Genomic DNA, 25,645 nt, shown 5'->3' with positions numbered 1-25,645 from the left:
GTTTCTGTCCACAAGGCAGTATATAAACCCTCGTTCCTCCCAGAAGCCTTTGCTCCTTCTCCCTTGTGCCTTCACTGGTTTTTCTCTGCACACACAAGTGCACAGCACCGCATACTTGCTCACACACAGAGGACACCCCTCCTGGATCCCCTCTTCCATACCTACGCACCCGCCGCGCACACGCACACTTACCGAGGACAAAGGGCAGAGGCAGGAAACACCCCTCCACAACAGGCTCCTTCCCTGGCCTGGGGCTCCCACACTCTGGCCCGCCCCCCCCCCCCGACACGCTCAAGTCCACACACAGGAGCCTGCGCTCACAGCTTAGAAATGGGGCAGTCACTGCGTCAACATGGGGGACACAGTCTCGTGACCCAGAAGGGCAGGTGACCACAATTTTACACACACACACACCCACCCCCCTCCCCTACTACTGGCCCCAGAACGATTCTACCAAAAAAAAAAAAGAGAAAAGCCCATTTGTGAACTCGCCTTACACAACACTCTATCATGTGGTAGAATAATCAACAAAACTCGCTTTTAATGATGGTGTTGACCTGAGGAATCTTCAGACAGAGGCTTGTGGCCCGAGGTGACCACCAGCAGAATGGGCCCATGTCTCGGACCCGGGGTCTCCCAGAGAGCACGGACATCCACGTGGGAGGGGAGGCCACGCCCTCTACTGCTTCTTGAAAGACTAGAAATTAGCTGGGGGAAAGAAACATGGTACAAAATACATTCAGGGCCCGCTGGCTGGGCCCTGGCGGGGGGCCAAATCCCACAGATGAGGGGATCAGGGAGGAGAACCACAGGCCCAATCCCTAAGCCCTTCTTCTCTTTGCGTGGCCAGGTGCCAAGGGGCAGAATGTATTCGTTATATTCCTCTTAAAAAAATATATCTCTTTACACGCGCCTTCTCCAGTCTCTCGGGTGTTTGGGAACGAGCATTTACCTGCACCCCAAGCCTTCAGAGGGGCTGACTGGGGGGTTGCTCCAGACAGAATAGCAAAGATCTGGGACCTATGGCTTTTGCATCTACGTGGTAGGGGAAGGCGCAGGTGTGGCCTGGAGGTGAAACCACTGGTGGTCCGAGGTGGTGTCCTGAATCAGTGCTTTCTAAGACCGATGACTAGCAACCCAGGTCCTTGAGAATCCTTTGGTTTGATGTCTTACCCCCAAGGGAACAGTGTTTCTATGGAAATGGAAGAACCACCCCATTCTTTAAAGAACCATCTCCAGGAAGCTGGCCCCATGGGACTATGACCAAAGGGAAGTCTGGGAAGGTGGTGGGGGTCTCTGTGGGTCAAGGTCCCACCTGACTTTGGAGCACTCCTGGCTCTCTAACCTGGATAGTAAAGGACCCCCTGGTAAGGGTCAGAGGGCAGTGTAGGATCAATGGGCCCCACCATGGAGAGATGCCCCTGGGGCCGTCAGTCTTACTCAAGGTTTTGCATGTGGCGTGTGGCCATCCGGGGGTTAACTGCTGGCGCCCGAGGAACTCTGGAAACAGGATCAAAGATGCCAAGGTCCCCTCCTGGCTACAGCGGGGGAAGAAAAGGGCAGCATTCTGGCCCTTGAGGTGGTCCGGCAACCAGATTGTTTCTCAGAAGCCGTGGGAGCTGGGGCCCACGTGGTGGCGCCCATTCAGCTCCTGGGAGCACCACTGCTTCCGCAGCCCACCCGGCATGTCAGAGACCCTTCTTCCAGCAGAAGGGGGCCTGGGTCCACGTTGGTGCCACTGCTTCCCCGGGGGTGGAGGAGAAAAGGGGAGGCCGTGAATGCTCAGCCCAGAAGGGAAGAGCATCCGGGGCCACTTTCTCCTGCAGCAGTCCCTTTAGCGCTTGAATCAAGATCCTTGTCTTCTGCAATGGGGCACCCACGTCTCGGGGACACCGTGAGCCCTCCCTCCCACAGGTGGGACCCTCAAGGGGGTGCGGTCAGGGGCACAGGAGACAGGAAAGGGTCCATGTGGCTGGAGTGCCCCCAAACCAGTGGCCCCCTCCGCCTCCAAGGGGGGCTGGGAGTAGGGTGGGGAGTGCCCAGACGGTCTCTTGCCTTGAGCTTCCTTCGTCATGCAGGAAACTCACTGAGGGCCACCAGCAGCCGTGGGGATGGTCCCCAAACCAAAGAGAGGACAGGTGGGTAGGGGGTCCCCAGGGCGTCTCGAGACCCCCTGGCTGGGTGGGGACACCTGGCCTCCGCCCTCCTCCCCACCCGACGCATCATCTAGGGTAGTAGTCGTCGGGGACGCCCGTGAGGTTCCTCCCCTTGAGGGCCGCGTCCACCATCTTGATGTAGGCAGAGATGACCTTGTGCATGTCAGCCGTGTAGGGGTCGTACTCGAGCTTGCGCAGCCCAGAGCGCTTGAAGTTGCCGTCCTTCTGGCCCTCCACGCACAGCAGCCGGTCCTCCCTGACGGCCACGCCCAGCAGGCTGACCATGCGGCCCAGCTGGATGAAGAGCTCCTGCTTCAGGTCCTCAAAGTGCACCACCAGCACCTTCTTGCCAAACTTGAGCCAGTCCAGCGTGTGAGTGGCCCACCACGGGGCGTAGTTCCTCACGAACTCCGGCCACTCTGGGGGAGAAGGGGCAGGGCCCAGTCAGAGAGAGGAGGGGCTCAAAGGACCAGGGTCAGATGGCGGCGGCTGTGATCACGTTTAGTTACAGCAACACCCTTCGCTCCTTCAGATCCCCAGACTGGCCTGCTCCCTCCCACCTCCATGCTGTAGCTTGCCGCCGGGAACGTTCTCAGCCTCTCCTTCTCTTTGGGGAGAACAGGAGCCCCGGTTGGGTGCTCACCGCAGGCCTGGCCCAGCCTTCTCCATAAATGCATGTTACTCTATTTTTATATACATTTGTAGCAGGATCGCTAGTAACTCGCTTTATGCCTCACGACAACCCTGTGAGACAGGTTACCAGCCTTTTCTTCGTTTAACAGAGAAGTGAGGCACAGAGAGGTCCAGGAACTTGCTCAAGGTCACACAGCTACTAATTGGCAGAGCCAGGATTTGAAATCAGTCAGGTTTCAAAGTCTGGGCTTTTAACTATCAAGTTACCCTGTGTAGTCCCAGCTATCTTGTTTAGTAATGGTATCTACCCACAGGGTGCTAACAGGACCTTTGTACAGAGACGTGGATAAAAGCATACGAGGTTTGGGTGGGGGGATGGGGTCACTGAGTGAAGGGCATTAAGGAGGGCACTTGATGTAAGGAGTACGGGGTGTTATATGCAACTGAGGACTCCCTAAATTCTCCCCCGAAATTAATAATACACTATGTGGTAACTAACTGGCACTTAAATAAAACCAAAAATAAATAAAAGGGACTTGCCCAGAAACAAACAAGCAAGCCTATGAGGGTTTTAGCATGGCGCCCCGTACCCAGTAAATGTTGCCTATTACTCTTCCCGCCATTATTCTGTTCTGAGGCGGGACATCGTCTTCCCGGACTCCCCAGGCTCAGCCGGGTGCGGTCTCTGGGCTTCACTGCCCCCCTCCACACCTCCCACATATGTTGTCTGTCTCTCCAATAGACTGGGCTGGGGTATAGTTTAAGTCGGATTATCTATATTGTCATCTCTGCCTTACTGTTCTTTTTATTACAGTTTGGGGTTTGTTTTGTTTTTTTTGCAGTTTATTACCTTGCTGTGGTGATCTGGCAGGGGGACTGCCACCAGCTTGGGGAAGATGTGTTAGGATGGTCTGACTTGAAGGCAGGCTACAACAGAATGTGGGTGTTTGCTTGGGGAGCCCCAGAGAGGACCTCAAAGAGCCACCAGCCAGCCCTGGAGCTGCTGAAATGGACAGAACGAGAAGCCGGGTAACTGCGGCGGGCAGGGGGGCGGGGTCACGGAGGACGTCGGGAAGGGAGAAAGGGGTCCTGAGCCCCGCTGGCCAATCACAGGGCAGGTGCCCCGAAACCCTGAAGCCAGACTTACTGCCTCTCACAGTGGCACCACCACCCTGCACCCTCCAGAGAGATCTGCTTATTGAACGAGGGTCTGTGAGTCTCCCAAGGAAGGCTGGAGGAGCCCAGTTCGTTCTTAGTAACTCGAGCCTCCTCCTTGGCTGGGTGATGGGTACCTAGGATCTCATTTAATCCTAAAGACTACCCTGAAAGGAAAGGGCTACTGTTGACTCGTATCACCAGTGAGGAAACAGGAGGCTCAGAGAGGGGAAGTGACTGGCCCAAGGTCACACAGCCAGGCAGCACCATCCAGACCAGGCCTGTCTGAGGCCAGGTCCTGATCTTTTTCAGGCACCAGCAGCCTCACCCCTACTGCCTCCCACTTACTGCCTTACCCCCAGCAGGGGCTCAATAAACGGCTGTTGAACTAAATTGGAATTCCCCACCGCCCAACTGTGACATGATAAAGGGCTCCTGTTTCTTTGCAAAACTCATCAGACCCTGGGGTGAGGCTCCTTCTCCCCGCCCCCCCCCCGCGCCCCCCTAGACCACCACCGCTGCTAGGGAAACACGCCAGGGACAAGGATCTCTCTCATCTTTACGATAGATGATTTACAAGGTAACTGGCTAATTGCGCCCACACTGTTGTAATGGGTTAAGACCAGATGTATCTGAGTGATTAGTATCTGAGTGATTAGGAAAACATAAGAGCATGTACATAATCTGTTAATTTTCTTTTTTTTTTCTTTTTAGGATCTGCCTGCTCCTGAGTTCCCTGCTGCATCCCTGCTGGTTGAGCACACGGGCTGCTCTTATGGCAGAGGCCCAGGTGGATGAAGGCGGGACTCCGTTGCCCAGGAGCATGCAGGTCAGATTTCTAGGCTTGGCCACTTCTGACCAACCATCTCAAGTATTTGCTGGAGGCGGGCTGCACAGTGGTCCTCAAGGAAGAGGGAGGACCTGTCTGCATGGTGGTCGGGGTCCTGCAGAGGATGGCCCCAGCCTTGGATGCGGATGGGCTGGAGATGGCACGGCCCCCTTGCTGATGGCAGATCGCCCTGGGATGGGAGCCTATGGGGCCTGAGCACCTGCTGTGTGTCTGTCACTTTACATTTTCTGCTCCCAAGAAGCCTGGAGAGTGGGGATTACTAGCCCCATTTTACACACGGGGGGCGGGGCGGGGGGAGGGAAGGAGGCTGCTCCAGGCCATACCTTGTTTGCCCAAAACAGGATTCGAACCCTGTCTATCCAGACTGAGCCTGGCTCCTGCCCTCCTACAAGCCCTTCTAGAGCTCCTGTTTGGATCAGCTCCTTCAGGTGTCATCTAAGACTCGGGGTCTGTGCACAGCCCACTTTGGAGGCAGACTGGCAGCATTCACGACCCACTTCCTCTCTACGTTAGCTGTGACAGTGTGGGGATCTCAGTCGGTCTCCTCGTGGCTCAGTTTACCCATCTGCAAAACAACTGTGCTAAGACCTGCATCCTGCATGTACAGATGGAATGGAAGCACACAGCCAAGGACCGCGGGCCTGGGAACCAGGAGGTCCTCCCTCAATACTGACTGCTGTCACAAGGACTGTTGATGCAGATGCCCTGGCGTCACCAAGATGCACCCCCTCATGTCCCATCAGCTGGGTCAGAGCTTCCCACTGACAACACTCGAGTGCCCCAGGCTGCTTCAGCAACAGCTGTTCGCCTACCCCCCCCCAACCCCGGATTCCTCCCTGGGGGCTCCTGAACTACTACATCGGGAAGAATAAAAACAGCCCTGATGATGATGAGTACAGGATCCCCTTCACCATGGGTCACGAAGGCACGCTGAGCCCTGGACCATGGGTCACGGCGCCGGTTTCGCCGAACTGTCACCCGCGAGCGCCTAGCAGGGTCCCGCCGGCCCCTCTGCGCTCCCTCCTCTTGTCCGGAGGAACCGGGGCCTGATGAATAGCCTAACTGCGCTTAATTCCCCGTGGAATCATTAAACACAGTCTGTTTCATTAAAGAGATCCAGGACAATTCACCTTGTGTAATCCTATCACATAAAACTTTGCTTTGGACCCACTCCAGGGAGATTGTAAAATTAACGTTATGGAACCAAAAGGGGGGGGGCGGGGGGGCAGGGAGGGTTGCAAGGGCCTTGCCCCAGCTCTGCATGGGAAGGGGGCACCGGCAGGGTGGCGGAACTCTGCTCTTGGGGGGGGGGCCCTCACATACTAAGGCAGTGATGCTCAAACCTTCACGTGCATGGAAAGCTGCTGGGGGTGGGGGGGTAGGGATCTTGTTCAAATGCAGATTCCCATTCAGGGAGCCTGAGGGCTCAGAGGGGCTTTTCTAAGACGTCTTCCAGGTGGGGTCAAGGATCTGCTGTAGAGACCCCACTCTGAGCAGCAAGGGTTTAAAGTGGTGGTTCTTAAATTGGAGGGTGCGTCAGAAACATCTGGAGGGATTGGGAAAACACAGCTTGCCAGGCCCCCTCCCAGAGTTTCTGACTCAGGTCGGGGTGGGCCCAGAGAATCTGCATTTCTAACCAGTTTCCCAGGGCTACTGCTGTGGCTGGTGCGGGTACCCTAAAGCCAGGGTTTCAGACTCCAGGGCCTACAGGGACCAGATGGGAAAGCAGAGAGCAAAGAAAGAAATGGGTTCTTTGGGGAAGACTCCTAGAGCCCTGAAGACCTGGGTCAGCCTGGGAGGGGAGGAAGGGAGAAGGCTCCCCATCCCCAACTACTGTGGGGGACCCCAGGCCCCCGCCAGCAGATGTGCGTGCCGGAACCTCCCCTCTCCCTTGCCCTGCAGCCCCGTGGTTCCGCCTGTCCTGACTCCTCACTAATCTGCCGTTTGAAAGCTCCCAGCTGCCCTGAAGAAGATTAGAACTGCCTGAACCTGAGACCAGGTGCCAAGCCAGGTCAGAAGCTGTGAACGCATCACAAAGTCAGGGTCGCCCCCAGGTAAGAGACGGCCTGGGAGCGGATGCCTGGGCTTGAATCCCAGTTCAGTCAAGCCTGGGGTGGGGGGAGGCTTGGCCATGGGATTGCTCCCTTCCTGGGATGGTTTTCTCACCTGTGCAATGGAATGCCACCTGGATGGGCAGCCTTTCTTACCTCCTCTGGGCATTAGGTTTAAATGACCTAATGAATGCAAAGTGCTCAGAGCTTCCCAAGTGAGGGCCCTCCCTTATCCCTGGGGACAGCAGGATGCCTGGGAGGCAGAGAGCTGGATTCTACTCCCACCCTTAAGGTCCCGAATGACCTTGGCAGGTCCCCGCCTCTCTGGGCCTCAGTTTCCCTGTTAATCAACAGAGGATCAATCAGTGGTTTTCGGTTCCACCTGCACTCTAGAAGCAGCGGGGAGCTTTAAAAAAAAAAAAATACAGATGCCCAGATTCCACTCCAGCAATGGTCCTGGTGTGGTTGGGGCCCTGGAATTTGCCCACATTCCTCCAGGGTTGTGTGGCTGCCGTGTGGCTGGGCTGACAACCCTTGGGCTTGGTCACCCCCAGGTCCTTTCCAGCTGGGCAGGAAAGGTCTCTGCTCAGGCCAGGCCTCTGCCAAGTGCACCTGCAGACTTCTCAGCCTGGCCCCGAGGAGTGTTCATTTTCAACTGTTCCCAGAAGAGGTGTCTGATTTATTGGTGGAACAACAGAACAAATGTCACCACCTGCCTAAGCTTCCACCCTCGGAGATGGAGAGTGAAGCAAGGGGAGGGACAGAGGACCCCCTTGACTGAACTGGGAGCCCAGGGCACCGTTGGCCAGACAGGTGCAAGGGTTTTAAGGAATGACGTCATTAATGGCTGGACTGCCACATTAACACCACGCTGTCAAGCGCAGGACCTCTCGGGGGGGGGGGGCTTTAGAGCAGCTTTAGGAGGGGTGAAGTAGAAAGCACCCCGCAAGGCTGAGGCTGGAGCAGCCTGATTCCCGGAGGCTAAGGTTGAGGGAGCTCACATTTACGGAGCACACCTCCTGGACTGAGTGATCCCGTTGTTCCGTCGACATAGCGTCCCATCCATTATCACAACGGTTAAGGGCTTCGGCTCAGGGGCAAAACTGAGGTCAAACCCCAGGTCCACTACCTCCTGGAAAAGCCTCTTCACCTCCCTGAACTTAGCTTGTCCCATCTCTAAAACAGGGTTAATTGTGGGGTTTAAAGACTCTCCTTACAGTGACGGAGATGTGGGTGATACTGGATATGGGATTTTGAGGAGAGCCAGAGAAGTTAAAGGTACTCAAGATGCTAGAGGGTAGGTCTGACTTCGAAGCTCTCACCATTATCGCGGGCCACCGGCTCTGGAGTGAGACTTTCAGTCACAAAGCTGTCATCTACTAAATGCCAGAGGTGAATCTCAAACCCCGATCATATTAAGATTCACAGCTGGGGGGCCAAGATTGTCACTTCCCAGCTGTGTGACCTGGCACAAGTCACTTAACGTCTCTGAGCCTCACAACCCAGAGTTGTTAGCAGTGGTTCTAGGGGCTCCTAAATGACCTCGTGACCATGGGCTGGATTCTTGTCTCCTGCCTCCCAGGAAAGGGCTCTTGAAACTGTTTCCATCCATCCCATATCAATTACATGAGGATCTTCATCTCCATAATGAGTCACGTTTACTGTTTTTAAGGGGTTAAATTCTTAAGAGCCCCCCCCATTATTACCCCCATTTTACAGATGGGACAAGCCTAAGTTCAGGGAGGTAGGGATGGAGCTGGGGTTTGAACCCAGGGAGTCTTGCTCTTGAGCCCAGGCCCTTGACGGCCGGGCTGTGACATCCCCCGTCTCCCAGCAGGTGCTGCTCAGGGGGTGGTGGGCCACGGGGAGCCCTTCTGGGTCCCTCGCAGCAGACAGCACTGGCTGCACCCCCCCCCACACCCCAGCTGTACCTTTGCCCTTCCAGTGGGCATGCGCAGCAAAGCCGATGTGACCGCCGTACTTGCGGTTGAACTCCGCCATGAGCGCCTTGTAGGGGTTACGAATGAGCAGGATGGCGGCATCAAAGGCCTCGATCTCCTTCTGGCCGCTCTCGTGCGTCTTGATGCAGATGGTCCTGCCGCTGCGCCAGTGGTCCCGCTCGCCTTTGAACCCTGCCGCCGTCAAGGACGGGGGACGGGGCAGTGAGCCCAGGGAGGTGAGTCCCGCCCAGTCCCCCAGGCCGCCTCAGGGGTCCTCCCCCCATCTTCACTCGTCTCCTCCCATATTTACTGAGCACCTACTCTGGGCCAGGCACTGTGCTGACGTCTGGGAATAAAATCTGCAAAAATATTCATGGGTCTTGCTGTCTTTGGGAGCCAGATCAGGCAGATCATGACATCCACGAACACAGTGAGCCAGCAAGCTGCAGAAGAGGCAGAGATTTAATGCCCAGGTGCCCCAAGAAGCACCTGACAGGGACACACCGGGGGAGCCCTCTTTGGGGGGCATCTCCATCCCCGGGCATGGCCGTATGACTTGCTCTGGCCAGTTGAAGGAGGACAGAAGTACGTCTCTATTGCAGTCCCTAGGTGCATCACATGCTTGTTCCTGTGTGCTTCTGCCATCAGTGTGAGGCGCTAGAAGGCTGCTGGTCCCAGGTGGTGAGAGACTCGTGGAAGAGACATGGGTGCAACCTGCAGTCGGGGGCTGAGCAGCCCCAGCAGCCTAACCCAGATCACTGACCTAGTGAGGTGGCATCCAGAAAGGTTTCCTACAGGGAGAGGGGCTTAAGCTGACATGTGAAGGAGAAGGAGGAATTTACTAGCCCAAGAGAGGATGGGAACGGTGCTGGGAACAGCACATGCGAAGGTCCTGGGGTGGGTCAGAAGAAATGTCTCGCTGCATGACTTCTGAGAGCAGAAAAGAGGGAAGTGCGAAGCCAAATGAGATTGCAGCGTTTGCGACGGAGAGCTCAGTACTAAGAACACAAATATTAGGCAGCCCTGAAAAAGGATTTAAGCAAAAAGCGGCGGGACATGATATTTTCCTTTCAAAAGCTGAGGAACTGAGAGAAGTTGTGGGTTGTGGGGGAATGTTTCTCTGGTGCCAACTGTGTGCTGGACACTGGTCTGAGCCTTTTATTAGTTAGGCAACTCCATGCTCTCAATGATTCTAGGAGAGGTCTTATAGATAAGGAAACTGCAGCACAGGGAGATCAAAGAATTTGGCCAAGCTCTAGAGCGAGCGAGACGCAGAGCTGAGATTCAAACCCAAGCCATCCAGGCACCTGAGACTGAGTTCTTGGGCCTCCTGCTCCCCTGGGAGCTAAGGCACTTGGATGGCGTCTTGAAAAGCCAAGTAGAAATGTTCTCAGACGCGGCCTTCAAGATAATGGCTGTGTCTCCAACTCCGTGTTATTTCTTTGGGCCTCTGTTTCATCATCTATAAAACAGAACCATGCCGCTTCTCCTTCACAGAGCTGTTTGAGAAAATCAACGAGGCACAGAGGATGACTTCAGTCAATGGCAGCTCAATGAGAACAAGTCTTGGGGGGCCATGATGGGCGGAGAAGCCACCCTACCTCCCCTTGCCCCACGTACAAAGGTTTCTGAGGCTTTTAAGGTAGATTCAAATGAGGCCAGCATGGTACCTACTCCTGTTCCTGGAGATCGGGTTTCAGGAAAGGTACATCCCTTCCCCCCCCACCCCGGGGGTCACAAGGAATGGAACATCATTTCCCGAGCCAGAGTCCATCCTGGGACTTGCCAAGTGAGGCCGGAGGAAGTATACTGGCCTTGCAAATTAGCACTGGCCCCTGCCCACGAGGAAATAATCACCCAAAACCTTTGAGGCCCATGGACCAATTGTCATGGGACAATGAGGAGTGAGGTCTGGGAGCCTGAGAGCTGAGCCTGGGACACAGATGTTGACCCACAAGGTGGCACTGGGAGCCGATTTCAAGGTACACAGTCATGCATGCCCTCAGTAAAGCGCCTCATGACGCAGACAAGGACCTTCCCAACGAGAATTGCATTTTATCTTTGCCAAAATGTATTTCAGCACGGGCACAGCAAGAGAAAAACATGTGTGGGGATTACACAAGAACGCATACAAGTTCTCAGAGAAGATAAACAGAAACCTGGCGGAGTGGTCACACGAGTTTAAGTCCGCGCTCCTGCTTTGTGAGACCTAGATCCCATTTCTGTTACATGACGGAATCAACCTAGCACCGTGTTTACCAAGATACAAAGACTATGGACATCGGAAAAGACCTGCTCTAGATTCCAGATGTGGTTCGCCTAAGAAGTTAGTCTGTAAGGTGCACTGGAAAAGCCGGGAGATGGAGAAAAATCCATTTAGCACAATGCCTCCCAGAGACGGGAGTTCTGTGTCTAGGAAGGAGCCTTTAAGAACCCGCATGGGATCTGCTTGCCTGAGAAACTAGGTTTGCTCCATGGTCCTCCAGGGAGGGCCCTCTAGGTGATTACGGAGCAATCAGGGATGCAAGCCGGCGGGGGGTGGGGGGGGCGGGGGGGCAGAGCGGAATTGCTGAACTCCACCACCAGGAGGCCCCCTCTCTGCTCTCCCTGATGCAGGACCCAGCTCCTCCATTGTCTCAGTGTGGAATATTTCAATCCCGTTCCTTTGAGGGTTCACCACAATAGCAGCTCATCTGGGGCACCCACAGGACCTCAGAGGGATTGAGGAGCCGCACAATGGTCCCAGGATTTGGAGAAATGAACTCGGGGGTTTAGGGCCACAGAGAGAATAAGCCATGTAGTCTCCTTTCCCCCTTTCCACCCCGCCCCCCCGCCCCCCCCCGCCACTATGACAGTTGCCTGTGCATTTTGCCGTTAAGCCGTCGTGGAGAAGGGCAGGAAAGGCCCCCCCACCCTGGCTCTGCACATGGATACCCAGGAAGTTGCTGGTCCTCCAGGGATGATGGGCTCTATTTTGAGGCAGTCCTCAGGAATCCTTGTCCTGGTCCTGGGCCGAGGGGCTGCCTCATGGATACCCTGCCGCATCTGTGGGCCCCCAGGAGCAGAGAAGGGCCCTGCCAACTCTGGGCAGTCACCCCAGACCCTCCTGCCTCTGCATTCTTTCAGGCCACAGAGCTGGAGCCTGCACTCGGGGCCAGTGGGGTCCCTGAGATGGGGAGAGGGACAGAGAGGGGACAGGAGGCCTAGGGAGGGAGAGGGGAGGGGGGAGAAGCAGACACAGAAACAAAGTAAGAAAAAGATCAGAGAGAGACACAAGGAAGGAAAAAGAGGGAGACAGAGCAAGACCAAGAAGGAGAGACAGACAGAGGGACAGAGACACCAAGAAAATCATGTTTTTCAGATGACCAGCCTCTCTGGGTAACGGGAAGAGGAGGCAGAACCCAAGTGGTACAGACACTTGGATTCCAGGAGGGGAGAATCCAGCCACCCACCCGCTCAGGCTCTCCCTCCATCCCTCCTTCACTCAGCAGTCCCTCAGTGGGGCAGGCTGCTGCCAGGATGGGAGAAGGGAGGGTTGCAGAGAAAGTGCCAAGCAGCCCATCAGACCTAGGAGGGCCCTGGGGGTCACCCACCCAACGCAATCTTGTTACAGAGGTTGAGATCGAGGTTTCAAGCCGGGGTGGGGGTTAGCCAGCTAGTTAGCGGCAGGGACAAGGGAGGAAACGCAAAAATCCTCCCATCGGCCCGAGTCCCTGGATCATCAGCTCATCCTACAGAAACCACCCCCTCCGGGCCCATCACCAAGGCCCCCCACTTCCAGTCATGGGCTCCTAATGCCCTTCCCACTGTTCCGTCGTCCCCACTGCTGTCCCTGCAGCTGAACATCCTATCCTGGCTCTGTGGCCAGAGGGTATTTCACACATGCCCATCTCAGCACACCACTCCTCGGCCTGAAATCCCTCCAAACCCCACTCCCCGCCGGGCCTGTGACCCCAGGAGAGGGTGCATTCAGGGCCCTTGCCCAGCCAGTCCTGGCTGCCCCTCCCGCATCACGCTCCCAGCCCTCACCTCTCCCACCGTCCAGGGCCACCAAACTGGGTCACGGACCGATTCCACTGTTGCCTCCTCCCTGCTGCCCCTAACTCTCTGCCCACCCCCAGGGCCTCTGCCTGGGGCTCCCCCCGTTCCTCTTGGGGGGGTCCTGTCCACTTCTGCACACCCCCGCCCGAGCCTGAATCACAAAATATATAAAGCACCCACCCCAGAGCTGGGCCCATTGCAGACATGCAATAAACACCCACGATGCTTAGTATTATTAACAGCGACGTGACGTATTCATAATAATAAGGACCGCGATGGAGGAGGGCCCTGGGTACGAGGAAAATGAGACAGGAGGACACGTGGGTCTGCCAGAGATACTGCAAAGGGGGTGTGACCTGCGGCTTGGGGAGCGGGTTTCCAGGCAGAAGAGCTAGGCTGGGGTGGGGGCAGGGACCGATGTCCCAGGGAGAGGAAAGCCGCGTGCACATGGCTAGCATGCTTTCAAACTATGAAGACCTCCTCCTACCTGGAGTCTGATGTGCTAAAGGGGCAGCAGATCGGCCAGCCAGTGGGGCAAATCCCGCCCCCATGCTCCACCCCCCAGGGTTTGAGGACTTCCTTAAGCTAAGTGTCTCTCAGCTGCAAAGGTGATGTGCGGAGGGACTTGGGGTTAGCAGGACGGACTGATGCTATTTTAACACCATAGCCTCACACACATTGTCTTATATATTTTTTTCAAAGCCACTGTGTGTTCACTATTGACATCCCCGTATTATAAATGGGGAAACTGAACCTCAGAGAAGTAAAGAAATCTTGCCTAAGGTCCCATACCTGATAAGTAACAGAGTTCAGTCTGAAGATTTCAAGCCCCTGACACCCTCTTAAGATTGTTTCCCTTTGTCTGAAGTTAGGAGGTGGAGTTAGATCAGAGGTGCTAATATCTGGCACATAGCCCACCATTCCCCCTTCTACTCCCTCAACAGGCATCACTACTAGATTAAGGCACTTTGTTTCTGAAAGACAAGAGAACCTCAGAATCCTTCTTAACACATCGATCTAAAACAGGGGTTCAGGGGAACGGACACATGAGATGAAACCACTTTGCATCCCTGGACTGATGATCCTGAAGGACCCATATATTTGTCACATTCTAGAGTTCCATCAAGAGGTTTCTTGCCCCAGCCCCAGGAAGGTTAGGATGTGGGCCAGCCATGGGATGCTTCCTGAGTCTGCTTCTCCCTGCCACTCTCCCGGACAAGCCAGAGAGATTCCAGACTCTGCCTGGGTTCCTCCCAGCAGCCCCCCATAAAGGCAGCACGACATGGTGTTTAAAAGTGTAGATACTGCTGCCAGCCAAGCCTGGGTTCAAATCCTGGTATAAGAGTGACAAACCCTCAGCGTGGAGCCTCTAACATAGTACGTGCTCAATAAATGATGGCTTATGCCAAAACTAAAAATTCATCCGCATACAAAAAGTCGGGATTCTAAGGCAGACCCTACACCCCTTGCTAACTCCATCCTTCAACCTGCCCCTTTCCATCCTTCTTGACCTTCCTCCCTCCCACTTCTCACCCTCAGACGGATGCCCCCGTGGCTCTCCCTGAGCTGGGATTCAGGGATGTCAACACCAGCTGCGCCTGGCCAGTGCCTGGCCCCCAGACCGTACTAGTCACAGCCTACACTGATGGCACACTTACTCTGGGCTAAGGTTATTACACATAGCAACTCATTAACTTCCACCATGACCTCACCAGGTACATACTGTGATCTCTGATTTGCGCATGATGATGCAGGATCAGAGAGGTGCAGAAACTTGCTCAAAGTCACACAGCCAGGAAGGGGGTCTTCGTCTGGTTTACAGACACAAACACCCACGGCCCCGGGCTGCCCCACGTATAGACAAAACCTCTCACAAACAGAACTGCTTCCTTGATAGTCCCCTCTGCCAGACCTGGGAGGGGGCCTCACATCCAATGGGCATTACACCCATGGTTTTCAGTTCCCCAGTAAGAACCCCCAGGGCCTTCTTGCCTGGGTGATGGGAACTGTAAGAATGTGGGCTTTGAAACTGGCACACCCTAGGGTAGAATCCCTCACCAGCCCATTGAAAACAATCTGTGTGACTTGGAGTAAGTTACCTCTTCTCTCCAAGCCTCGGTGTTTGCATCTGGGAAATGGTACCACATCCTACGTCCGACGCAGAGCTAACTAAAAATGGAGCATCTAGCACAGCTCTTGGCACCCAGGAGGTGGGCCAAGGAAGTCTGTCCGTGGCCATCTGAACCTACACGAAGCTCCTGACACACAGTCGGCGCTGCGTAAATGTCTGCTGGGAGACCACACTTAGGAAGTATGTCCGGAGCACAGCAGTGCTCAGTAAACATCCGTGAGCCCATTCCAGACTCTGCCTGGATACCACTGGCTTCCGGGTAGATAAGACACCTGATGCATAGTAGGTGCTCAGTAAATGTCCTCTCAAATGAACCTAGTTTTGTCCCTCTGTATATAGCATGGAGTTGCTGGCCATTCAACGTCTGCAGGGAGGGACCTGCCTAGAGTCAGCGCTCAAGGCATGTTTGTGGTGCCCTAACCAGAGAGAGGAGGTGGCACGTGCACAGTAGGTGCTTGATCCATGCCCGTTATTGAAGAGATGCTGCTCAGGCGATGTTTGTGGGGTGTACGTGGAGGCAAGGTACCAAGCACACAGCAGGTCTTAGCAACCACGCCCGGGCGAGCTGAGTGGCACACAGTAGGCACTCGAGAAGGGTCTTCCCCTACCCTCCCGGTGGGTCCTCTCTGCTCCCCACTGGCCTCCTCACCTTTGTTGTAGAGAGAACCATCAAAGTAGTAGCTGCCAGTGTAGAAGCCGGTGGCCAGCTCGATGAGGTGGCGAGCCCACGTGTTGCCAGCGCCAGGGAAGCTGGCCAGAGCGATGAGCTGCTTGGACTTGGCTGGGAGGAACCTTCTGTCCATGCAGCGGTTGTCTGCAAAAGGCAGGACACAATTGGGGGCGAGGGCGGATGGAGCCGGACCAGAAGGACCAGGTGTGAGTCTCACGCCCCGCCCCCTCCCAGCCAGGCGGCCCAGGGTGACTTCCTCATGGTTAAAAGGAGGAAAACGGTTCCTCATCACAGGGTGGACATGAGGGCTGGGAGCGGGGAACAGCCCTATTCCCCCGGGAGCGGGAGGGAAGGAAGAGCGTGTGGGGGGGCAGGCAGTCTGGTGGGCTCAGGGGCAGGGGAACCGTGGCAGGGGAGAGGACAGGTCTGCTGTCCCTTTGTGGTAACCGAGGATCGAGGTCATTGGCCCAGAGTGAGGAAGCAGGGCTGGAACCCCCAATCTAGGATTCTCTCCTCTCCCTCTGCTACTGCAGAGTCCCCTGCGCTGGGCCTTCCCTCAGGTTCTCTTGCACCTTGAGGGGTCCTCATGCCTGGGCCCCCACCTCCTCCCTCCTCCCCGATCCCCCCCTTCTCTCTCACCCCGCTGGCTCCATCACATCTGCATTCACACATGGAAAAATCACGCCATCATTACAAAAATCTCTTTCGAGGAACCACTCTCTGTCCTCACCCCATTCCCATCCCACCTCCGACTGAGCTGTCCACACTCGCCATTCCACCTTCTCCTCCTCCTTTGCTCGCAGGGGCGCCCCTCTGGGCTCCGCCCCGCTCATGCACAGAGCCAGTCCCGCTGGAGGCACCGGTCAGCGCTCCTTGCAGCCTCTGCCACCACCCCCCATCCTGCCCTTCGCAGAATTCCTCCCAGGGTGGTCTTTCCCGTCCTGCAGGACCCGCCGTTACCGAGATCTTACTGTGAGCCACACTCATAACAGCCCATCAAGGGAAACGTCTGAGTTCCTAAATTGAAATTCCAATTCTGCCACCTATCTGCCGGGCGCCCTGGGAAAAATGATGGGTCTGAGCCTCAGTTTCCTCGCCTATAAAATGGGACCACTGACAACAGTGGTGCTCTCAGGAGGGTCTTAGGAGGGAGGGTGTGTTAACACGGGGCTCACACATGAGTGCCGATCGACCACACCTCCTCATGCTGAGACTTCCAGCCAGGGGGCCCCAGCTCCCCCCACCCCCGCCACCCCAGCCAGGTTCAGTCTGTTCAGAGCAGACTTTGGAAAAAATAAATCCGGTCTTTGTCTTTGTTGAAGCCAAGTAGGTGTCTGGGAATGGCTTTCCTGGAAACACACTGCAGAAGAAGCCTAGGTATGTAACTTGCTTGTCTTATGTTTTGATAGGGGTACAGATTATCCAACTGTCTTTGCATAATACCCTTAAAAATCTGTGCATTCCACGCTATGTAAATGTTACTTTAAAAAATCATTAGCAGGACACCTGGGTGGCTCAGTCGGTTAAGCGTCTGCCTTCAGCTCAGGTCATGATCCCAGGGTCCTGGGATCGAGCCCCACGTGCCCTCCCCTCACCCTGCTCAGCGGGGGGAGCCTGCTTTTCCCTCTCCCCCTGCCTGCCGCTCGCTCCCCGGCTTGTGCGTGTGCTCGCACTCTGTCAAATAAATAAAATCTTTAAGAAAAAAAATCAAATAGCAAAATTCAAAAAAATTTTTAAAAAATCAAAAACAGCAAATATTGAATTATAATTAAGGATATGTACACTGACATGTAAAATGGTTGCAATTTACAGTTGACCCTCAAACAACCTGGGTCTGAACTGTGCAAGAGTTTTTTTAATAAATCTAATACCCTACCATCAATGTGTTTTCCTTAAAATTTTCTTTTTTTTTAAAGATTTTATTTATTTATTTGAGAGAGAGAGAATGAGACTGAGAGCAAGAGAGGGAAGAGGGTCGAGGGAGAAGCAGACTCCCCGCTGAGCAGGGAGCCCGATGCGGGACTCGATCCCGGGACTCCAGGATCATGACCTGAGCCGAAGGCAGTCGCTTAACCAACTGAGCCACCCAGGCGCCCCCTTAAGATTTTCTTAATAACATTTTTCTTTTCTCCAGCTTACTTATTGGGATACAGTGTATAATATAGGTAACATACAAAATGGAGGTTAACTGCCCATTGGTGTTATCAGTATGGCTTCTGATCAACAGCAGGCTGTTAGGAGTAAAGTTTTTGGGGAGTCCAAAGTCAGATGTGGGGATACCTGGCTGGCTCAGTTGGAAGAGCATGCAACTCTTGATCTCCAGCTTGTGAGTTCAAGTCTCACGCCGAGCACAGAGATTACTTAAAAAAAAAAAAAAAAAGTGGATTTTTCAACTGCGCTGGCGGGGGGGTCAACATCACCCCTAACCCCCGTGTCTTTCAAGGGTCAATGGTCCTTTGAAATGCATGAAAAAAATAAGAAGGATCTAGGGATGGGGAAACGGAGAGATGGATGATCAAGTCAACATAACAAAATGTTGGCAAACGTAAAGCCTACGGGATGCATTATGGGCATTCACGGTGTGATTCCAGTTTTTTTTCTGGAGGTTTGACATTTTTTTTTCCCCATCACAAGATGTTGGGAGGGAGAAAAAAGAAAACAACAAACCCGGCCCCCAATTTCTCCAGAAAACAGCATTCTCCGTTCAAATGCTGCCTGGGAGGCCAAGACCCACTCCAAGGTAAAGGCTGTTGTTTTCCGTCCGAAAAAAGAAAGTTTATTTCAGCCCTGAAAAAAAAGCTCCGTAAATCAAAGCAGGACTGTGTGGGGCTTTGGAATCGGACAGAGCTGGGTCTTACTCCAAGGCTGTCCCCCTCTCGGAGCCCGTTTCCTCCTGAAAAATGGGGCTCATCACCTTACAGGAGGAAAAGGAGGGTCCGTGCGAAGCATTTTCAAAGTATACCAAGAAGTTGTGGTTCAGAGCACAGCCCAGGATCCAGACCCCACCTGGGTCTGCAGCCCAGCTCTGCCCTGTCCTAGCTGTGCCACTAGGGCCCAGCTACCCAACCTCTCTGTGCCAAGCTGTAAGATCGTCATTTCAGAGCTTTGGTAAATGTTAGAACATTTGTAAGTGTTTAGAATTTTCCAACATTTGTGAAAGAGGAATAATAGCGGCACCTAGGTCATTGTGAGGACTGAAAGAGTTAATTCAGTCTCAAGGGCTTAGATGGTGCCTGGCACACAGTAGGTGTTCGATAATTCCATTCCCGGCAGGGTTTAGCACGCAGCAAATGCAGGATAAATGGCAGCCGTGTGGACCAGGCTCTTGGCAACCTAATAAACCACGGACCTCGCTGGTGTGAGGGACTGCACGCCTGATGTGGAAAAACTGAAGAACAGTTTTGGCCTGGGGACGTGGCCCAGGGAATGAGCAAAGCCATCAATTAGGGGCTCTTTATCTGCTTTTGAAAAGGCTCCAATGTCCGTTCCATCCACATCAAAGCCATTCACGGTCATGGAATAATTAATCTGTGCACGACTCTCCCTTAGGCTAGGGCAACCCGGTTCTGCACAGAGTAACCAACACTTCCTAAAAGCTAACAAATGTTCATCCCTCCTCGCTGGACTATAAACAAAGCCAAGAGCCGCACCTACCAGATTCCTGCTCACTAGGCTCTTAGCAGGACTTTAAGTGCCACAGAAGGAGCCACAGGCGGCTACCACTGGTACCCCCGTCAAGACCAAATAGGGTATGAGCTCTTGATGGGGCTGCCACTAGCTCTTTTGACACTTTTGTACCCATCAGAAAAAGGCCCCCTCCCCTTCCTCTGGGCAGAGGCACTGCTATCCAGAGTGCAGAGCTTGGGCTGGCTTTCGGGTACCACTTTTCCTACAGGTTATGACTGTGCAGTACACAACCTGCCCAACTGTACATGGAGGCCCGGTTCCTGGGAGAGGAAGAGGAGGTCTAGCCCAATCGTATTTTATTGCGTCTCCAGGCTTCGGGGAGTAGGGATGATGTTTCCCTGACTGTAGGCTTATTGTGGGCTTTACATCATTCAGTGAGATGGGGCACAGGACCAGCGCATAGTAGGTGGTCCACATATTCAGATACTGGGGTAACCCTTCAGGGGTTTCCTTCGGATGGAGTGTCCCAGCAAAAGCACCTCTCTAAGCGCCACCCGCCCTTCATGATGCCTCGGTCAGAGGAAATGGCTTTCGGCTAGAAATTTTATAAGCAGTGTGACCTCAGGCAAGGCCCTTAACTGTTCCGTGTCAGTTTCCCTGCCTCTAAAGCGGCCGTGATAATTATTCCCACCGCCCAGGAGAGCCGAGGGGCTTCAGTGAGAAAGTGTGAACTAAAAACTCAACACGGACTCCGGCACCAAGAACGTCCTCGAGAGACCCTCAGCACTGCCACCACCACGGGCCAGCAGCCCCAAGAGATGGGCGAGGAGCCAAGCGGGAAGCAGAGTTCCCACCAGCAAAGGGAGGGGGACGGGAGGTGGAGAAAGAGAAGATTTCTATAAATAAATGGATAGAATCCTAGACTTGAAAGGGCTCCTGGAGGTCAACAATCTACCACTACATTTTACAGATGGGGAAACTGAGGCTCAGAAAGGTGAAGAGACTTGCCCGGGATCCTGCTGTAGCTCTGGGTTGGTCACCCGGGTCCCCCACTCCCAGCCCAGCTGACATTACACTCAATCTCACCGCCTTCACGACGGGAGAAGAGCCACCAAGGTGGGGGCTCAGTAGGAGGGACAGAGATGAGGGTCTCTGGAACCCGACACCCCTTGCCTGGGGCCCTTGTCTCTGTTGTCGTCCCTGAGCCAGGCCAAGTTCCCCAGCCCTGCCCTTGCCCCCCTGTCCTGCTCAGCCCCAGTGGGACGGGATGCGCTGGGCTGGCCGGGGCCCCTCTGGGAGGGAAGCCACCGGAGAGCATCCGGGGCAGGGTTCCGCCGGGGGAGCCCCGGCTTACCTTGGACCTGTGTCTGGTACACGATGAAGTAACGGGGAGTCCCACAGCTCTCAAACTCCTCCGCGCTGCACTTCTGGGCACAGAGCTGCTCATCCTCCCTCTCGTGGAGGGGGAAGCGCGTGGTGGGGAACCCGCAGTGGCAGGCAGTGCCCGCGAGAGCGGCCAGTGGGTACTCCTGCAGGGGGAGGCGGGAAGGAAGAATGTCCTGAAATCCCCGGACTGCCCCGACTCCCCATGCAGAGCAGGGCTGGTGTTCCAAACGTCCCCTTCTCCACCGCTCCCCCCAGCATGAGGGTCCCCCAACTTCACTTTAACGAGTCTGCCCCATTTGCGCACCTCCCAGGCTATCGTTTCTTTTCAGCTTAATTAAGGTATAATTGACAAATGAAACCCGCACTTCGGTACATTTCCACGCTCTAACCTCAAATACTATAGAAAGAATACAATGTAATTACTTTCTAAGGAGGCCCTGCCAAGAAGAGCCCCGGTGGGCTCTGCTCTTCCTGCAAAGGCGAGATTCGTGGAGGGTTGAGAGGTGTTTAAGACACCTGAGCACGGAGCTTTCTCCTGGAGGGCTGGAAAGGAGACTGAAAAGAAACTGCTTTTCTCACCGTCCTGCGCCCTGCCACCGGAAATCCCCAGGTCTCAGAGTGACACGAAGCCCACGCCTTGGGAAAAGCCGCCTGAGCCGGTTCTTTTAAGCCAAAGAGGATATGGATCCCCACGTTAGCTACGCTCTTCGCTCTTCGTGGGGACAGCTGCTCCTATCTGCTTTGTTCTGTGGAGCAGCTAAGCCGGAGCAAGGTGGGACTCAGGTTCGGAAGGCAGGGGGCTCTCCTTTGTCCACTTTGCTTATACTCCAGACCCGCAGCCCTGAATCCTCCCCGATACAAATAAGCTAGTAATAAACCAAGATCACACCTCGGGGGCCAGTCCAGCGAATTTTGCACAGTAGGTTCGGTTTCTTCCTAACACGTATTAAAAAGGAACTTTACCTCTTAGCTGAAGAGCAGAGGGAGAGAGAAATGCTGGTACGCAGATGGGTCTGTGTGGGCCATGACCGATGGCATTTCCAACAGGTGATACATATCGAGCCTCCGCTGATAGCCTAAATCTGCTTGCTACCCTCCACCCCGTGGCCCAGGCAGCTCTGTACCCCCGCTCATGTAATCCCCTCAATTTTTCTCCTATGACCCCTAAGGAGATCAGAAGAAACTGGAAGAGGGAGCTTTGCAGAGGGGCCTTCCTGTCCACTCACACACCCTCGCTTCCCTCCAGTCCTGTGTACAGTCTGACCCTTTGTTACGCTGTTTTGCCCGGGACTTCATTGTCTCCCGTGTTTGCGTCCCACCTGCAGCTGATCTGCCGGCTCCAGGGTCATCAAGGACTGAGAAATGTCCATTTCTCAGTGGGGAGGGGATACTGTGGGGGAGGGGCATTCCCGCCCGGGAGAAAAAGCTGGATCAAAAGCTGGTCTAACCTCCTCAACTTAAGAACTTCCTCCCTGACCTTCCAGGATGCCTCTTAGGAGCAGAGTAAGCGCTCAGGAAATGCTTGGTGACTTGAAGTTGCCTGGCTGCCCCTGAATGGCTCTGGCAGCCTCTCTAGGGTAGCTCCGAAATTCAGAGTGTAGATGCCGAGGCAGGCCCAGGTGTCAGCCCTAACTGCTTGTGCTACGAGCTTGGGCAAGTGACTTCACCTGTTTGGGCATTGGTTTTGTCATCTGTGAAATGGGGCGGAAAATCCTCAACTCCAAGCCTTCACGTGAGAGGTAAACTGAGACCCGTGGTGAGAGGCCTGCATGGAGGACGTGCTCAGTAAGCGACAGCCTCTCAGCAATCCTGCTTCGTGCGAGGGTGCTTCATGCATCGGGAGACTCGATGAGGGTTGGGCCAAGCAGCGCAACTCAGAGCAGGTGGGGCATTTGGGAGTTGGGGGGCAGGCTTGAGCATCCGGCAGGGGCCACAAGGCAGGCCCCCAGCAAGTGCAGCATCTTTGAGGACAGACACTACATCTGGTTGACCCTGCATCCCCAGCACTGAGCATGGGGGCCTGGCACAAAGTAGTTTCTCGATAATATTAGCCAAGCAAATGAATGAAATGGGCAACCACGTTTTTGTGGTGGGGAAGGGGTGGTTCTTTGGCCCCTCATGTAATGAGCTCATCTTGAAAGAAGGCTAGAGCTCCTCGGACATCACTGAGTGCCAACGATATGCCTAGCCCTGCTCTGGGTACTGGGAGGGCACCAGTGTTCAAGGCACAGGCCCTACTCTTGTGGAGTTCACTGTCTGGCCAGGGAGGAAGGATCTCAGGCTGAGAAAGGACCCACAAGTCATCTAGTCCAACTTCAATCCAACGCCTGAAGTTCTGGATGCCACATCTGCCCTGACTCTCCTTGCATGCCTCCAGTGATGGGGAGCTCACTCTGTCCCAATGTGGGGCTGCCCTTGCCTTTCCCTGATAATCTTTTACTCGCGCTTGTGGGCGTTAACCTCATTGCTGAGCATTCCCGACAATTAGAACAAACACACCTCCTCAGAGGGAAAGAAATCGACCCCAAGGCACCTCTACCCCTTTGACCCACATGAAACCGTCGTGTCCCTTTCCCGTGTCACAGATCACAGAGATGACCCCCTCGTCCCGGCTGGGCTGCTGCCAAGCCCCGCCCCCCTTCCTGCAGCTGTTCCACACCGCCCCTCCCTGGAGTTCTGTGAGCAGGACCCCGGGCTCACCTTCTCGGTGCAGAGGTCCACGCACTTGTCCACGGACATGTTCGGCATGGCGGCCGTCACGGGCAAGGCCAGGGAGAGGTTGTCGGGCCTGCGGAAGCAGCCACGGAAGACCGCGCTCCCATCTGGAGAGCCGGAGAGAAAAGCAGGAGTCAGATCTCAGCTGGAGAACCACCTTCTGAAGAAAGCACTTTTATTTATTTATTTTTTAAACAATTTTATTTATTTATTTGAGAGAGAGCAAGCGAGCGTGTGCGCACCAGCTGGGGGGTAGGGGCAGAGGCAGAGGGAGAAGCAGACTCCCCGCCGAGCAGGGAGCCCGATGCAGGACTTGATCCCAGGACCCTGGGATCATGACCTGAGCTGAAGGCTGACGCTTAGCCACTGAGCCACCCAGGCGCCCCAGAAAGAGCTTTTAAATGAAAGCCCAGAGAAGGCAAGAATCTTGCCCAAGGTCACACAGTGAACCAAAATGGAGACTAATCAGCAGAAAAATTCAAAGTGCTCTCCTCAGCCCTGGCAACACTGTCGACAGCCCAGGTCACTGAGATGTTCTGGTGGGGCCACATGGCTCCCTTTTCTTTGCCAGCCTTCCTGGGCCTTGCCTCCTCATGGTCAACAATGGTTACTCCCCGTTCAGGGACGTGACAGATGTCATGGAGGATTTTCACAATCGCATCGGGAGATGGCCGTTTGAGGATCGAGGGAAGCGAGGTACCCAGGGCTATCCTGTCTCTCCTCCTCACAAGCACCGGGTGCCCTCTCCCTCCCTCCCTCCTGGGCCTCAGGAGTCTCTGCCCACCAGTGCTGAGCACCTACAGGCTACAAGGGACTGATGTGCAGGAGGGACTGCCTTGAAGATAACCAAATCGGGGAAACACCCCAGGCACACACAACAAGAAATCTGTGGAGGCCACAGCAGTCACCCCAAAACCCTACTCAGAGATACTGCCTTGGGTCAGGTTTCCTAGAAGCAGCACCTGAGACGGTGTTTTATCGAGGTGCACTCTCAGGAGGGGACGGGGGGGAGCAGGGCAGGGCTAGCAGGAGCTAAGCAAGCGTGTGACCTTGGCTGGGTCCCACCCCGAGCATGGGGGATGAGCTGTACCACCGTCGGTCCCGCAGTGGCTGTCCTAGAGAGCCTGCTCCTCTTGGGCCAATGGTCATTTTCACCCAAGGGGGCAGGTGTGAACCACTGGCCACCCAGAGTCACCGCAGGTAAAGGGGGTTTGGGTGGGTTTGCTGTGGCGCCCGCCGAAGGTGCCCATAATTATGAATAAGGATATACGCGGTGGCATTTAGTTAAAGCAACACGTGAAAGACAGGGCACAGCCTAGGTGTCCAACAAGGAAGCGCTGGACAGGTAAAGTATGGAACAACAAGGGGCGCCTGGGTGGCTCAGTCGTTAAGCGTCTGCCTTCGGCTCAGGTCATGATCCCAGGGTCCTGGGATAGAGCCCCGCGTCGGGCTCCCTGCTCGGCGGGGAGCCTGCTTCTCCCTCTGCCACTCCCCCTGCTTGTGTTCCCTCTCTCGCTGTGTCTCTCTCTGTCAAATAAATAAAATCTTTGAAAAAATAATAATAACAAATGGCATTCAGGGGTACTTTAGAGAGAAGAACATGTGTTCAAGAGGTTAAATATAAACTGAGACTATGAAACTCCACATATTGTATCAATTTTATATAAAAATTATCTCTCAATATTAATCTCTAGAAGGACCTATGCTAACATGTTGATAACCAGGCTCATCTCTGAAGAGCAAGCATGATGGTTGTTTCCGTTGTTGTTGTTTTTTAAAGATTTATTTGAGAGAGAGAGAAAAAGCAGTGGGGAGGGGCAGAGGGAGAGGGAGAAGCAGACTCCCTGCTGAGCAGGGAGCTGGACATGGACGAAGGGCTCGATCCCAGGACCCGAAGATCATGACCTGAGCTGAAGGCAGACACTTAACCGACTGAGCCACCTAGGCGCCCCATGATGGTTGTTTTAGGTCAACATGGCTAGGCTACAGCACCCTGTTGTTTGATCAAACATACGTCCAGGTGTGGCTGTGAAGGTATTTTGTAGCTGTGATTAACATTTATATGCACTGGACTTTAGGGAGACTTACAGGGGATTACCCTTGAGCATGTGGGTGGGCCTCATCCAATCAGTGGAAGGCCTCCAGAGCAAAACCTGAGGTTTCCCAGAGAAGAAGGAATTCTGCCTCAAGGCTGCAGCATTAACTGCTATCTGAGTTCCCAGCCTGCTGGTCTGCCCTACAAATTTTAGGCTTGCCAGCTTCCACAACTGCACGAGCCAATTCCTTAAAT

The 25,645-nt window shown here is 54.6% G+C and overlaps 1 protein-coding gene and 1 long non-coding RNA gene across 4 annotated transcripts in view; one reads left to right on the top strand and one right to left on the bottom strand.

Moving 5' to 3' along the window:
• Positions 1-444: 444 nt before the first annotated feature.
• Positions 445-25,645, bottom strand: part of WSCD2 (WSC domain containing 2) — a 112,293-nt gene continuing 87,092 nt past the window's right edge. Inside the window, exons 5-10 of one of the 3 annotated variants that reach the window (XR_003517044.1) lie at positions 23,341-23,462; positions 20,609-20,783; positions 15,607-15,771; positions 8,777-8,977; positions 1,441-2,575; positions 445-708 (exon numbers count right to left, since the gene is read on the bottom strand). Coding sequence is in view for 1 of the 3 variants with exons in the window: in XM_027576861.1 (XP_027432662.1) it covers positions 2,223-2,575; positions 8,777-8,977; positions 15,607-15,771; positions 20,609-20,783; positions 23,341-23,462 (1,016 nt within the window). In the remaining 2 variants the exon portion in view is untranslated. Of the gene's footprint in view, positions 2,576-8,776; positions 8,978-15,606; positions 15,772-20,608; positions 20,784-23,340; positions 23,463-25,645 lie in introns of all 3 variants that reach the window. The other 2 variants (XR_003517045.1, XM_027576861.1) reach the window with 2 other exon arrangements.
• On the top strand, positions 2,405-5,909 carry LOC113912948. The gene is made up of 4 exons (XR_003517046.2): positions 2,405-2,528; positions 3,632-3,818; positions 4,659-4,773; positions 5,136-5,909. It is a non-coding gene; the product is annotated as an uncharacterized LOC113912948 (long non-coding RNA).

Source organism: Zalophus californianus, chromosome 14 (assembly GCF_009762305.2).
Source record: "Zalophus californianus isolate mZalCal1 chromosome 14, mZalCal1.pri.v2, whole genome shotgun sequence".
Lineage (NCBI taxonomy): Eukaryota > Metazoa > Chordata > Mammalia > Carnivora > Otariidae > Zalophus > Zalophus californianus.
The sequence above is the reverse complement of the archived record's forward strand: the minus strand, read 5'-3'. Positions and strand labels throughout refer to the sequence as shown.